Source organism: Cibotium barometz, chromosome 39 (genome assembly GCF_041138505.1).
Source record: "Cibotium barometz isolate CiBa-2024 chromosome 39, ASM4113850v1, whole genome shotgun sequence".
Taxonomy (NCBI): Eukaryota; Viridiplantae; Streptophyta; class Polypodiopsida; order Cyatheales; family Cibotiaceae; genus Cibotium; species Cibotium barometz.
The window spans coordinates 43029643-43044486 of NC_141084.1; the positions used below are offsets into that span (position 1 = coordinate 43029643).

Genomic DNA, 14844 nt, shown 5'->3' on the forward strand with positions numbered 1-14844 from the left:
AGTGTGGACTTGTTCTTCCAGAGTCCAGGGGCTCCAGCCACCTCTGCGCCCTCGCAAGTTCTGACCTCCAGAGTTTAAAGCTTGTTGTGTCCATACCACTGCAAGTCTATATTATGCTCTTAAGGTAAAGACCACCTCAAACTTGGCACATAATGCTGCCTTTTCTTTAAAGCATAGATAATGGCATGGTTCCAGTTTCTTGCTTTCAAATGCTATTGGTTTTCCCTCTTGGCATCAATAGCTTTATCACTAGTGTCCATCTCAACCACATACAGTTTGAGGGGATCAACAATTGTTAATATAGGAGTAATTGTCAAAGCTACCTTTAGCTTCTTAAAACGTTGTTCCTGCATTTCTTCCCATTGGAATGTTTTACTTCGAGATTTCAATTGATCCCTCATAGGAACAATTTTCTTGGCATAGTCATGTAGGAACTTCCTACAGAAGCCTTCCATGGCCAAGAAGATTTCAAGCTCACCTACCATCGTACCGTCGTAGGATGAGGCCATCTCAAGATTGCATCGACCTTGTCGATGTCCATCTTGACACCTAAATAAGAGATCACGTGATCAAAGCAAAGGATCTCTATATTAAAGAAAGCGCACTTGCTTTACTTAGCATGCAGTGCATGAGCTCATCGCTTTTTAAACACTAATCGTAAGTGTTCTAGATGCTCCGCTTCAGTCTTAATGGTGATCGCATTAAGACCACAATAGTCTATGCACATGCGAATAGTAGCATCCTTCTTATTTAATACTGAGAACTAATGGAGGGTACATCACCATCCATTACAAGGGCACTTTGTCCTTGGATTTGCATATCATAGGTACACCACACACATATATGTGCAGTCCTTAAAATTGAACTTATTAGTATGCAACATATGTGTGCGATGTATGTGTGCATGTGTATGCCATATGCAGATGCCGTATATGTGTGCGACATATGCATCCAATGCAATATGCAATATGATCAATGCATAATCACAATGTACATAAAGCAAAAAAATGATTTTATAAAAACCCTACAAGCCCATTCAAGGGGCACAACAATAAAATGACTTCACAAAAATCCAAGCCCATCCAAGGGGAAAGCTGGCATAATGTAAAAGCATAACGAAATGGTCACGTACTTGCCAAATGTTTGGAGAAAGAGCGTCGTCGTCATCAATAGAAGAGTGCCCCTCAAGCTTGGAAATAAGATGCACACACATATGCACCATTAAAGATGTGAGAATCATGTAGCATGTGTGTGTGTGTGTGTGCACATATGCAACGTGCAAGCATGCATGCATCTGTGGTGGTGGGCATATGCGGTGTGCATGCATACGTGCATGTGTATGTGGCATATGTGCGTGTGTATGTGGCATACGTGCATGTGTATGTGGCATATGTGCGTGCATATGTGGTGGTGTATATGACGTGTGTATGTGATGTGGCATGTGTATGTAGTGCGGCATGCATGTGGCATGCATATGTAGTATGGCGTGCATGTGCCATGCGTGTGTGCATGCGGTGTGAGTGGTGTATACGGTGGCGTATGTGACATGTGATGGCACATGTGTATGTGTGAGTAGTGTGCAAAGGCGTATGCGGCGACAAATGTGTACACATGAGTGGCATGCGGCGTGAGCAGCATATGTGGCAGTGTATGCATATGTGTGAGCGGCGTGTGGCGTGAATGGCATGTGGTGGCATATGTGTATGTGTGAGTGGCATGTGGCATGCGTGAGCATATGTGGCATGCACGGTTTATGCGGCATGAGCCACGTGCAGTGGCGTACGCGGCATGCGACGTGAGCAACATATGGGGAGACATTTATGGCGTGCGACGGTGTATGTGGTGGCATCCGCCACGGCATGCGGATGCCACCACATACACCGCATGCATATGCATGAGTGTCATTCAATGGCGTAAGTGGCGACGTATGCATACACATGAGCAGTGTGAGCGGTGTGCGGTGGCATATGCGGTGACATATGCATACATGGGAGGAGCAGCATGAGGCATGATCAATGTGCGGCATGAGCGGCATATGTGGTAGCATATGCATATGAATGAGCGGCATGTGGCCACATATGTGTATGTGTGAGCAGCGTGTGGCATGCATCTACCTTATGCGGCGTGCCGTGGCGTATGCAGCATGCCTAGCTTATGCGACATGTGGCATGAGCTGCGTGCGGTGTATGTGGCATATGGGGCAGCGTATGTGGCATGCAATGGCAGATGCGTGAGCAATGTGCGGCGTGAGCGGTGTATGCAGTGTGCGGTGTCATATGTGTATGCATGAGTCGCATGCAGCATATGCGATCTGCATCAGCATATGCGGCATGCAGCATAAGTGGTGTATTCATCATCAACAGTGTGCGATGGCTTATGAGGCTTGAGCGGTGGCTTATGTGGCTTGAACGGCATGCAGCATGCAGCGGCATATGTAGCATGCATCACATGTGGCATGGGCCACATGCAATGGTGTATACAGCATGCGGCGTGAGCAGCATATGGGGTGACGTATGCGGCGTGTAGCATAATATGCGTGAGTGGTGTGCGACATGAGTGGCGTATGCAGCATGCGGTGGCATATGGCATGCGGCATATGCGATGTGTATGAGCATGTGGCATGCGGCATGAGTGGCGTATTCGGTGTTAGCAGTGTGCGAGGACTTATAGAGCTTGAAGGATGGCTTATGCGATTGAATGGCATCCATGTGGCATGTGTGTGTGTGTGTGGCGTAAGCAATGTATGTGGCATGCGGTGGCATATGCATATGCGTGAGTGGCATGTGACGATGTATGTGGTGACTATGCGTACACATGAGCGGCGTACCTGGTAGGATATGCATATGTGTGAGCGGCGTATACAGTGGCGTATGAAATGTGTAGCATATGCAACAGCGTGCAATAGTGAATGTGTATGCATGAGCGGCATGCGGCATGTGTGGGTGTATGTGGCATGTGGCATGAGCCGCGTGAGGTGGCACGCAACGTGAGCGGCATATGGGGCGCTGTGTAGTGGCATATGTGTGAGCGGTGTGTGGTGGCATATGCGACGGCGTATGGATATGCGTGAGTGACATGTAGCATGTGGGGCGGTGTATGCGACGTGCATGAGCATATGCAGCATGAGTGGCGTATTCGACATCAGTAACATGCAACGGCTTATGTGGCTTGAGCGACGATGTATACGACTTCAACTGTAGCATATCTGATAGCGTGAGCGACGTGTTTGCGTGAGCCTATGCATGATTGTATCTGTGCATGGCGCATGCATACACAGTGTGCATGCATGCAGTGTGACCATATGCGGTGTGCATGATGCGACATGAGCATGAGCATATGAGTGTGTGGGGGCTTATGTGCGCATGCATGTGTAAGTGTGTATGTATGTGTGTATGCATGTGTATGTGTGTATGCATGTGTATGTGTGCATATATATGCATATGGGTGTATGTATGCATGTGTGTATGTATACATGCATGTGTATGTTTGTGTGTATGTGTGTATGCATATGTATGTGTGTGTGTGCATGTGTATATGTGTGTGTATGCATGTGTATATGTATGTATGCATGTGTGTATGTGTGTGTGTATGTGTCTATGTGTGCGTGTGTATGTGTGTATGTGTTTTTGTGTGTGCATGTGTGTGTGCGTGTGTGTGTGTGTGTGCATTGTGTGTGTGTGTATGTATGTGTGTATGTGTGTGTGTGTACGTGTATGTTTGTGTGCAAGCATGCATTGGGTGTGTATGCATGTGTGTGTGTGTGTATGTGTGTATGTTTGTGTATGTATGTGTGTATGTGTGTGTGTGTGTGTGTGTGTATGTTTGTGTGCAAGCATGCATTGAGTGTGTGCATGTGTGTGTGTGTGTATGTGTATGCGTGTGTATGTGTGTGCGTATGTGTTTATGTGTGTATGCGAGTGTATGTGTGTCTGTGTATGTGTGTGTGTATGTGCTTTTGTGTGTGTGTATGTGTGTGTGCGTGTGTGTGTGTGAGCGTGTGTTTGTATGTTTGTGTGTGTGTTTGTGTGTTTGTATGTTTGTGTGTGTGAGTGTGTGTTTGTATGTGTGCATTGTGTGTGTGTATGTTTGTGTGTATGTGTGTGTGTGTATGTTTGTGTGCAAGCATGGATTGGGTGTGTATGCATTTGTGTGTATGTGTGTGTGGGGGGGTGTGTGGTGTATGTGTGTGTGTGTGTGTGTGTGTGAGTGAAAGCAAAGGGCATGAGATCGGGCACTTACCTTGTTGAATTGAGTGGAGGAGGATCCAATTGCATCGATGGAGTGTTCGCGATGGGACCATTCGCACACACACACCTGCAAAACAGCGACAAGCAAGCACATTAGAAGGGGGAGAGACATGAAAATGTGTGTGTGTAGCAAGTGGTGGGTGTGTGTGTGTATGGGTGTGTACCTACAGATCTGGGAAAAGGAGGACGGGTGAAGTGAGCAAGCTTTAAATTTGGCACCTAAGTCTAGGTGCCATAGAAAATCTAGTGGCACTTTTGCCATCAACCATGGGTGCCAAAATGTCACCTTTGGCTAAAATTTTGAGTGCCCCTTTTAACAACAAACCACTTTACTTTGAGTAATGAAAACATATTAGTTTTGTAAGTGCATTAAGCTTTCACAATTCAATAGACGTCTTCTCATCACACAAAATACATTATAGCAAGAGAATTTTTAAAGGCATCATAAATTATTGAAGACTTTCAAAACTTTCAAGTTATTGAAGACTTTCCATATTTATTATGCATTGTGTACTATATTATATATATTTACTATATTATATATATTATATAGGATATATACCCCTGGTCACTTAGACCCCTAAGGCTAGGTGCCATTGGGCACTTCCCTTGTTTTTTCAAAGTGCCACGTTGGCACTTTTACCAAAAAACGGAGGTGCCATTTGGCACTTGAAATTGTGAAAGGCTCCCGTACGGGTGCCAAATTTAAAGCCTGGAAGTGAGCCCGCAGGAAGAGCAAAATTGCTTTTCCAAATTTACACAGGCCCCTGCTAAAACCCCCGGTAGTCTCAAAAAATTTTGAATTTACAACTTTCCGGGGTTTATACTGGGATAATACCAGCCACGAGTATTTTTTGTGAAAATGGTACCCTCGATACTGGCCCATTCCCTTATAGTGTATACAAAAAGGTTTGTCTTTTGGCTAAAAAAAAGAGCTATGACTTTTGGGCATGAAAGACCATCATAAAAGTGCTATGAATTTTAGGCATGAAATAACATGCACTTAAAGGGTTATCAATTTTCGACTATTTTAACTTAAAGATTTTGCACAAAACCATCAAGCGTGTTTTTCTCAAAAGATGTTTTCATCCTATTTTATTGTATCTTTTTGCTCATGGTAACATAGGTGATAATTAGTACTTTTTTCTCGGTTTTCAAAGTAGCTAATTTTAAATTTTTCCATGAAGGGAAGGCTATCACCATAATAATTATATATGCTCCTAATGATGCTAAATCAAGAATTGGTTGTGGAAGAGCCTGGAAGAGGCTAACCTCAATGGGGAAATGATTCTCATGGGGGACATGAACATGGTAAAGAAAAGAAGGGAAAAATCCGGCCCTGCAAATATCCTTACAGGAAAGGAAGTAGGGAAATTGAAGGAACTGGCTGCCAACTGGGCCTTGTTGGATTGGAGGAAGGACCCTAGTCATACTTATATTAGCTTGCAGTATAAGGACTGCTCATCAACGTTGGATAGATGCTACTTCTTTCATGGAGCTGACTGGATCCCTCATACTCTTGAATGCTCAGTGGATAAAACCCAAGCCCTCTCTGATCACTTACCCGTGGTCCTCTTCCTTTTGTGAGCAGGACACAGCCTTTAGGCTTTCTGAGGGAAAAAGAAAGAAGCTGGTGGTTGACTCCTGCCTATTCAAGGACCCAGACTTTAGGAAAGGGGTGCTTTATGCATGCAAAATTCTAAATGAGGAGGTGGAAAAAGGGCTCAACCTTGCATGGAGTAGATTCTCCAAAAAAATCCAAGCTTTGATCAGGAAGATAGGGCCAAGAATCAAATAGAGGAGAGCATCCTCTACTATGATTTTGTCATCCAAGCTGGAGATGCTAACTAAGGAAAAACTGAAAGGATCCCTCACCCAAGGCCAACAATTGGAATGGCTCAAACTTAAGGAAGAGCTCCAGGAAGCCCAAAAAGCCAGATTGGCAGCTAGAGAAATCCATATTCAAGTGGAGGAGGCACTCCTCACCTTTTTTTTAGGGCCCTTCAAATAAAAAAAATCTACAGCTTATTCACTCTCCTACTGATCCCCAAGGCTCTATTCTAAAGGAGCCCAATAAAATGGATGAGGCCATGCTAAGTTTTCTAGGGAACATTATTGGCCAAGAAGAGGATTATTCCAATAAAACACTTCTGGCCGAAGATTCTCTACTGAATCTTGTCCCAAAAGGGATTGACCAGGAAATTGCAACACACATTGACAGACCCATTTCTTTTGAAGAATGCTGGAATGCTCTTGGAAAAATGGGCATGGAGAAATCCCCAGGATGGGATGGGTTGACTCTGGAGTTCTTTAAAGAATTTTGGTATATTGTGGTCCCCCCAGTACAAGCTATTGCAAAAGAAGCCTTCACCACCCACAGGGCAACTAGAGGGATCCATCAAAGGGGGTATCGTCAAATTGATCCCTAAGTAGGTTAGCTGCACACTCTTCAAGCAGTGGAGATCCATCACCATGATGACTGTACTCTATAAGATTATTACTAAGGTGGTTTCTGAGAGACTGGGGGCACTGGGGGCCTTGCTCAACAAATGTATTACCCCTCACGAGCATGGGTTCATTAAAGGGAGGTCCATTTCTGACAACATCCTGGCTGCCTTAGTTGGCTTTGAGTATGCAACCTTCTCCAAGAAGAAATGTATAGCTCTACAATTATATTTGGACAAAGCCTATGATAGAGTCTCCTAGTTATTTGTAGAGAAAACAATGAAAGCAATGGGATTTGGGATCAATATGTCTTCTGCCATTTCCAGACTAGGTGTCAATGGTAAGTCTGAGCTCCTGTTCAACACTAGAATAGTGGACTCTTTCTCTGTCCAAAGATCCATTATGCAAGGCTGTCCACTGTCACCTCTCATTTTCGCTATTTGCTCTCACCCATTGATGGTGGCCTTGGAGCATAGTGTAGGACTAAGAAAAATTCAGGGACTCCTTCTTCCTTCTGGGGAGCAGATGTTGGGAAAACTGTTTGTTGATGACTCATTGATGTTCCTAAAGGCTGAAGAAGAAATAGTGAGGGAGGCCCTGGGGGTGGTCCAACTTTTTGCTGATGCCTTAGGCTCTATGTGCAGCATAGAAAAATCAAAATTGATCTCTCTAACTGAGGATGAGTCTTTGAAATTTGACTTCTAGAATGGGGAGGTGGTCCATAGAGGACAAGTTTAGGCATCTAGGTGCCCCTCTGGGTGTTGGAATATCACACATGCAAGCCTTCAGCTAGGCCCATGACAACATCAAAAAGAAGATGAGGAGATGGGAATTTATCCTCCTACCTTTTCATACAAGACCCAAGATTATTAATGCTTATATGTTCCCCTACTTTATGTTCAATTACCCATACATCAAGATGTCCCAAGCCAGCTGGAATGCCTTAAACCTATCAAAAAGTTTTTATGGAAAAATAATACCAAGACCTCCTAACCCTTACATTGGTGTAAGTGGTCTCAAGTGGCCATGCCTAAGAATCAAGGGGGGATTGGCATCCTAGACCCCAAGGTACATGCTAGAGCCATGGGTCCTAAGCTGCTGGTTACCCTTACCTCCTCTGACCAAACGTGGGCAGTGATGCTGAGAGAGATGATGACCAAATCCAAAGTATATTCTATGGGAGGAAGATGGCAAAACTATTCCTGGAAAAATTTGGTACTGTCTCCCCCTTGGCTTAAGATCAAGCTCGGGGGGTGGCTGGGGAACTAATTGAGAAATGGAGGTGGGCTGCCTCTACCCTTAGCTGGAATGAAAATAAGAGATACTTCATTAACTCTTTCCCTCATTGGGCTCCACTGTGGACCCCAATAATTGAATTCAATGTACAAACCCCCATTCAAATCAAGAAAGCAAGAAGGCTAAATAATAAGGGAATAACATCTTGTAGACAGCTATGGAACTCTGCAACTAACAACTGGAAGGAGCATATTTACATTATTAGAGAGTTCAAACTATTGTAAACCCTCTCCATAGCTTATACGCTTAATTAAACAAGATGATGGAATCTTTTTAAAAGAGAAGAGAAAGCATGCGCACGACACAAGATTGGGTGCAATCTCACCCCATGCATGAGTGAGCACCTCCCTCATGCATGTATTTATAGATTTCAATCTTTTGTGCTCAAAAATAGAGATGTACATTCCACTTTGGGCTAGAACTAATCTCAACCATTCTTTATGCAACTAACTCATCTCAACCACACTTTGTGTAACTAAATCAACTAGTCTTTAATATTATCATCCACCATAGTCTTGGCATAATAATTTAAATGGCTAGAACAATTGAAATATGTCTTTAAAATAATTGAACGGCATGACCATAGTCTATACAAAATTGGTCAAAACCCGCAAATATAAATTGATCTGCCCATCCTTGATGCATGACAAAATCCAACGGCACGGAAGTAATTAAATAATCAAAATCCCATCATTTCAACGCTACTCCCACTGATGCTCTGCTCACCAAAAACACAACCAGTCATTAAATCCTATCTACCCGCCTAGCATGATGCGACCAATACCACACGCTTACGCATGTGATAGGCCACGACCATGCGGTGAGTATAAATAAATCAAATAATAAATCCAATCAATATTCATTATCACAACATGCCTCGGGGTTGAAAAGCAACTGACCCTAGTTGACTAAAGGAAACAAAAGAGCACAGGGGATCAGCGACATGCTAGTGCTGCCTCTTGCGGCGGTCTGCACTAAGTCGACTAAACAAAATGAAGGCAAATAATAGAACCTGAAAATAAAATGCTTTCAAAGAAATAGTGGATCAGTGTAGACACTGCCTCCGGCGGCGGTCTATGACTACCCAATGATTTAATGTGATCGTGAGTGGTATGCAGAAATCAAATGGTCGTATTTCGGAGTAAGGGTTGACTTTTGAATCCATTGAGATTCTTCAACGGAATGATTTTGATATTTAACTAAGTATCTAAGATACTCAAGACCAGTACGAAGTGTAGTTTTGTCATGATCAAGAATGGCCTCTGGAACTAAAATTTCTGAATCATCCTCAAGTAAAGGAAGATCAGCAATAACACGGGTTATTGGAAGAGTGCCTTTGAATGGTTTTAATAAACTTATATGAAAGGAATTATGTACTTTCCAAGTTGAAGGAATGCTTAATCTTATGTGAAATCTTGAAAGGTCCATAATATCATGGAGCTAACTTAATCTTAGGATGTTTTGTAATGTTCTTGAGTCTCCTCTTTTCAATTCGTAACCATACTAAATCATTTTCTTTGAATTGCATAGGTCATCTTTTCTTATTAGCCTGTGCAGTATAACACTTTTGGGATTGCTTAATCTTATCAATCACCTCTTCTAAAATTTTAACATGGTCTGAAGGTAAAGAGTCTACAGCTGGGACATTTGTAGCAAGAGTAGACATAGGGACGCGAAGTTTTTTACCATAAACTATCTCGAAAGGCGCTTTACCTGTAGTCTGAATGAGGAGTATTATTATAGGCAAACTGTAGAATAGGCAAATGCTGATCCCAGTTAGTCTGTCGATCAATGGTATAAGATAGAAGAAGATCCATAATAGTACTATTTGTAGCCTCGGTTTACTTTCAGGATGAAAAGCAGAGGTAAAGTCCATTTTAGATCCTAGATTTTTGAAGAGAGCAACCCAAAAATGATTACAAAATCTTCCATCATGGTGTGAGAAAGCATAACTTTGGGGAAACCATGGTAAGGGAAAATAGACTTGATAAATAACTTAGCAGCTTGAGGAGTAGACAGTCTTTTTGCAAGGAATAAAGTAGGCTTGTTTACTAAACCTATCGACTATGGTCCAGATCATATCATTCTGAGAAGAAGTCAAGGGTAGACCTATAATAAAGTCCATAGATAATTGTTCCCAAGGACCATTGGGTATGGGCAAAGGCATTAATAAACCAAAAGATTTACCATGATGTTGTTTCACTTGTTGATACACAATGCAGCTAGAAACAAATTGTGCAATATCATGTTTCATGTCAGGCCAAAAAAAATATTCTTTACATGCAGCAATAGTAGTTTGAATGCCTCTATGACCCATGTATGCAGGAGCATGCATTTCATTCATTGCAATGTGCCGAAATGGTGCAGTGACACATAATTTCTTTTGAAAATACAAGAAACCATTGGCATAAGTGTAATGTTCCAGAGAAGTGATATTAGAGTTTTGAAATGCATTCCATGCACGTGAAAAATCTATATGAGTGGCATATGTTGAAAAAATAGCATCAAAAGTTTGAATTTGAACAGCAGACAAAGTATTCAAATACGCATGCCGAATTTCATCAAAAACATAAGGTTTAACAACAGTCAAATTGTTCAAAGAAGCAGTAGAATCTAGTTTATGACTTAAAGCATTGGGAACAACATTAGCACGACCAGATTGATATTGAATCATAGGATGAAAGTTTTGAATAAAAGATGCCCATTTAATATGATGATCAGAGATTAATGATTGGGTCAATAAATGCTTGATGGCTTGTTGGTCAGTTTTAACTAAAACTTCAGATCCCATAAGGCAATGTTTCCAAATGTCTAGAGCATGAACTACAGCTAAAAGTTCTTTATCATAAGTACTATAGTTTTGCTCATTTGGTTTAAGCTTATGACTTTCATACGCAATAGGATGATCATTTTGCATAAGAACAACACCTATTCCTGAAGCACTAGCGTCGGTCACAACTAAAAAGAAAGGTTGATTAAAATCAGGCAATTGTAGCATAGGAGCATGAGTCAATAAATATTTTAGTAGGTTAAAAGCTCATTGTTGGCTAGCTCCCCAATGAAAGGTAATCTTCTTACGAGTCAAAAGAGTAAGAGGAAGAGCTATACGAGAAAAATTCTTAACAAATTTACGATAAAATCCAGATAAACCTAAGAATGATCTAACTTCATGCACATTCTTGGGAGGGAGTAGGCCAACCATGTATGGTTTGAACTTTCTTGGGATCTACGCTAATGCCATCAGCTGATACAATATGTCCTAAATAGTCAATTTTGGATTGGAAAAATGAACTCTTTTCAGGATTAGCATACAAATCATGCTCACGCAGTAAATCAAAAACAATTTTAAGATGTGCCTTATGTTCATGTTCTGATTTACTAAAAATCAAAATATCATCAAAAAATACAATCACAAACTGCTTAGAATCCAAGAAAATTTTATTCATCATTCTAGCAAAAGCAGCAGGTGCATTTGTAAGTCCAAATGGCATAACAATAAATTCATAATGGCCAGATTGTGTACGAAAAGCAGTCTTAAAGATATCCCCTATTTCCATGCGAATCTTGTGGTATCCAGATTTCAAATCAATTTTACTAAAGACACTAGCACCTTTTAGTTTATCCAACAGGTCATCGACACGGGGTATGGGATATCTATTCTTCACAGTCACTTTATTAAGAGCCCTATAGTCAATGCACATTCTATAGGTCTTATTCTTTTTCTCGACTAGCAAAACAGGTGCTCCAAAGGGTGAAGAACTAGGACGAATTAAACCTTTATCTAACAATTCAGTGATTTGGCACTATAGTTCTATTTTATGGTCTAAGTCACCACGAGAAGGAGGAAGATGAGGTGGATAATCATTAGCAAAACAATCTTGATAAGTGGCCAAAAATTTCTTGTGTGAAACAGACAAAGGGGAGTCTTTAGCTTCAACTTCATTAACATAAATCAAATAAGCCTTTTCTTGCTTACGAAGTGCTCTTTTTGCCTGTGTGTGAGAAATCAAAGGAAACATTTCCATCTTACTACTACTAGACAAACAAACAGATTGGCCATTAAATTCAAATGTCATAGTGTGTAAATTATAATCAATACGTGGATTGTGCTGGTGTCGGAATGGCATACCAAGAATCACATCATACGATTGAAGTGGTGCAATTAGAAAATCTCTTTTCTCTTTATAATTGCCAATGGAAATTTCAAGACCCTTAATTTCTTGTGTGACATTATACCTAGTTCCTTGAAAAGCAGATTTCACTTTATAAGTGGAAGGACTAGTTTCTAATTGTAATTTTCTAACTAGCTTTTCCAAAAGAAAATCATGTGAACTACCATCGTCATGTAACACACACACTTCAATTTCACATATGGTTCCTGTCATATGTAATAAAGCATGAATTGAATGAGACTTACCTAGAACGTGTGGCGCATCATTACCGGCCTCTTGTTGTAAAGGGAGCAAAATCACCATCTGCTGCGATGTTATGGAGCTCCACGGTTGATGACTTCTTTGGAGGAAGCTTGACACGACAATTAGCCTTGACATGGCCAGGCTTGCCGCATCGATAACATAAAATACGAGGCTTTTTATTTTGTGCACTAGTGTGGCTAATTTGGGGCTTAAAATTTACATCATTAGGCTTTGGATGAACCCCATTAAATACATTATTTTGTGGAGCAGTGATTGCACGTGGAGTAGTGAAATTATTAGTGCATGGAGTAGGAAAAGGCCGCTTGAAATTGTGGTTATTACTTACCAGTGAAGATTGTCGTCCCTGAACATTTTGTTGACGAAGCATATGGGCAATAGAGATTGCATCAGTAGAGCAGGTTGTAAAGTGTTAATTTTTGCTTGAATACCTGCTTGTAGTCCGTCTTCATATTTGCGTTGAAGTGAATCTTCAGGGACCTCTTCAAGCATACGAAGAAGAAGTAAACGTTGCCAGAATCTCTCAGTATAATTGGCTACTTTGTCACCTTCGAGTGTGAGGCTAGCCCAAGCACGTCGAGCTTGCAAATAGAATTGGGGCGGTAGAAAAGAATCTTTAACCTTCTCTAAAAATTCATTCCATGTAGTAGGACGAGTTGTGCTATTGCGAAGCATGTTCCACCATAAAGAAGCTTTGTCGATCATGTAGTTGGTGGCGCACTTGATCTTCTCGCATTTGGAGAAAGGTTCGTCAGCAAAGTAGTCGTCAAACTGGCTTAACCATGATAAAACAACTTTTCCATCTTTCTTGCCATCAAATTTTGAAAATTGAAAGGATCTACGACTTATCTTTTGCTCTTTACGAGCTTCTTGTGCGTCAAAGGCACCTCGCAAGATTCGTGCAATGCGTTCCTCTTCGGCTTGAGTAGCGAGAAATCGTTGATCTCGTTCTTGAACTACAAGAGTAGCGTCGTGCAAATTTTGTTGAAGGAGATCAATTTGTTGTTGAAAAGTAACCTCGGGCAAAGGGGTTTCGTTGCCGGAAGTACTTGGATTACCAATTCCGTCCATAGTTGCACTTTAAGCGGTAAATAATCCGAACAGAATCAAAACTGAACTTTAACCACTTACACTTCAAAACTTTCAGAATTTGAGGCTGGATTTGGATCCGGAACGCTTAAATTTGGTAAGATCAACTCTTCTTTAGCCTATCTTGAGTACTCGAAAAGAAACCTTCTTTACCCGGAGCTTGATAAGTGATTTCCCGCGTGAATCTGGACTATGACAGCACCCGAATAGAAAATTTTTGAAGCAAATCCGAGCTTGAAAAGTGTGCCGGATCTTCGTAGTAACCAATCGCTCAAAGGAACTCACAATTGGAAGAAATTTGCAGCTTTTGTGGGCTTTTGGTGAGAACCCTTGTTTATATTATTGAAGTAGTAAAGTTGTAAACCACTTTAAGCATGAAAAAACAAAGAATAGTGTGTATGAAAAACGTGAGGAAGAAGGAGAGCTTGTGCCTTGCTTGATGATGAGCTTTGGAAAGTTTGAAGAGCGGTTTGGGAGCTTGCTACTGATAGAGCCCACCTTTGTTGAAGATGATGGAGTTTTCCGTAAAACCACTTTGTGTGTGAAAGGTGGTTTTGCAAGTAAGAGGTTGTTCCCACTCAATTTTGAAGCTTTTTGGGCAGTTTTGGGCCAAAAAGTGAGCGATTTTGGGGACAAAAAGGTGGTATTGAGTGTGTAGACCCAAAAGGATCTTCTTTTACCCAGCGGACAATAGATTCAAGCCTTCTCTTTACCCAAACTTCATGCCCATGCTTGAGGAAGAATCCATGGCCATGAGAGATGGAGACCTTGATGGAGACCTTCTTTGATGTTGACCACTCCACCAATCAAAACCTGACTCCTGACTCTGATACCACTATTGTAAACCCTCTCCATAGCTTATACGCTTAATTAAAAAAGATGATGGAATCTTTTAAAAAATAGAGCAAAAGAGAAGAGAAAGCACACAAGATTGGGTGCAATCTCCCCCCATGCATGAGTGAGCACCTCCCTCATGCATGTATTTATAGATTTCAATCTTTTGTGCTCAAAAATAGAGATGTACATTCCACTTTGGGCTAGAACTAATCTCACAACCATTCTTTATGTAACTAACTCATCTCAACCACACTTTGTGTAACTAAATCAACTCAACCACACTTTGTGTAACTAAATCAACTAGTCTTTAATATTATCATCCACCATAGTCTTGGCATAATAATTTAAATGGCTAGAACAATTGAAATATGTCTTTAAAATAATTGAACGGCATGACCATAGTCTATACAAAACTGGTCAAAACCCGCAACTATAATTGATCTGCCCATCCTTGACGCATGACAAAATCCAATGGCACGGAAGTAATTAAATAACCA

The 14844-nt window shown here is 41.3% G+C and overlaps 1 protein-coding gene across 1 annotated transcript; it reads right to left on the reverse strand.

The window, feature by feature from the left end:
- Nucleotides 1–212: 212 nt before the first annotated feature.
- On the reverse strand, nucleotides 213–13492 carry LOC147616122 (uncharacterized). The gene is made up of 2 exons (XM_086777933.1): nucleotides 12750–13492; nucleotides 213–549 (listed from the first exon to the last, which is right to left on the reverse strand). Exons 1-2 carry the CDS (start codon nucleotides 13490–13492, stop codon nucleotides 213–215), a joined length of 1080 nt encoding a protein of 359 aa, XP_086634059.1.
- Nucleotides 13493–14844: the final 1352 nt, after the last annotated feature.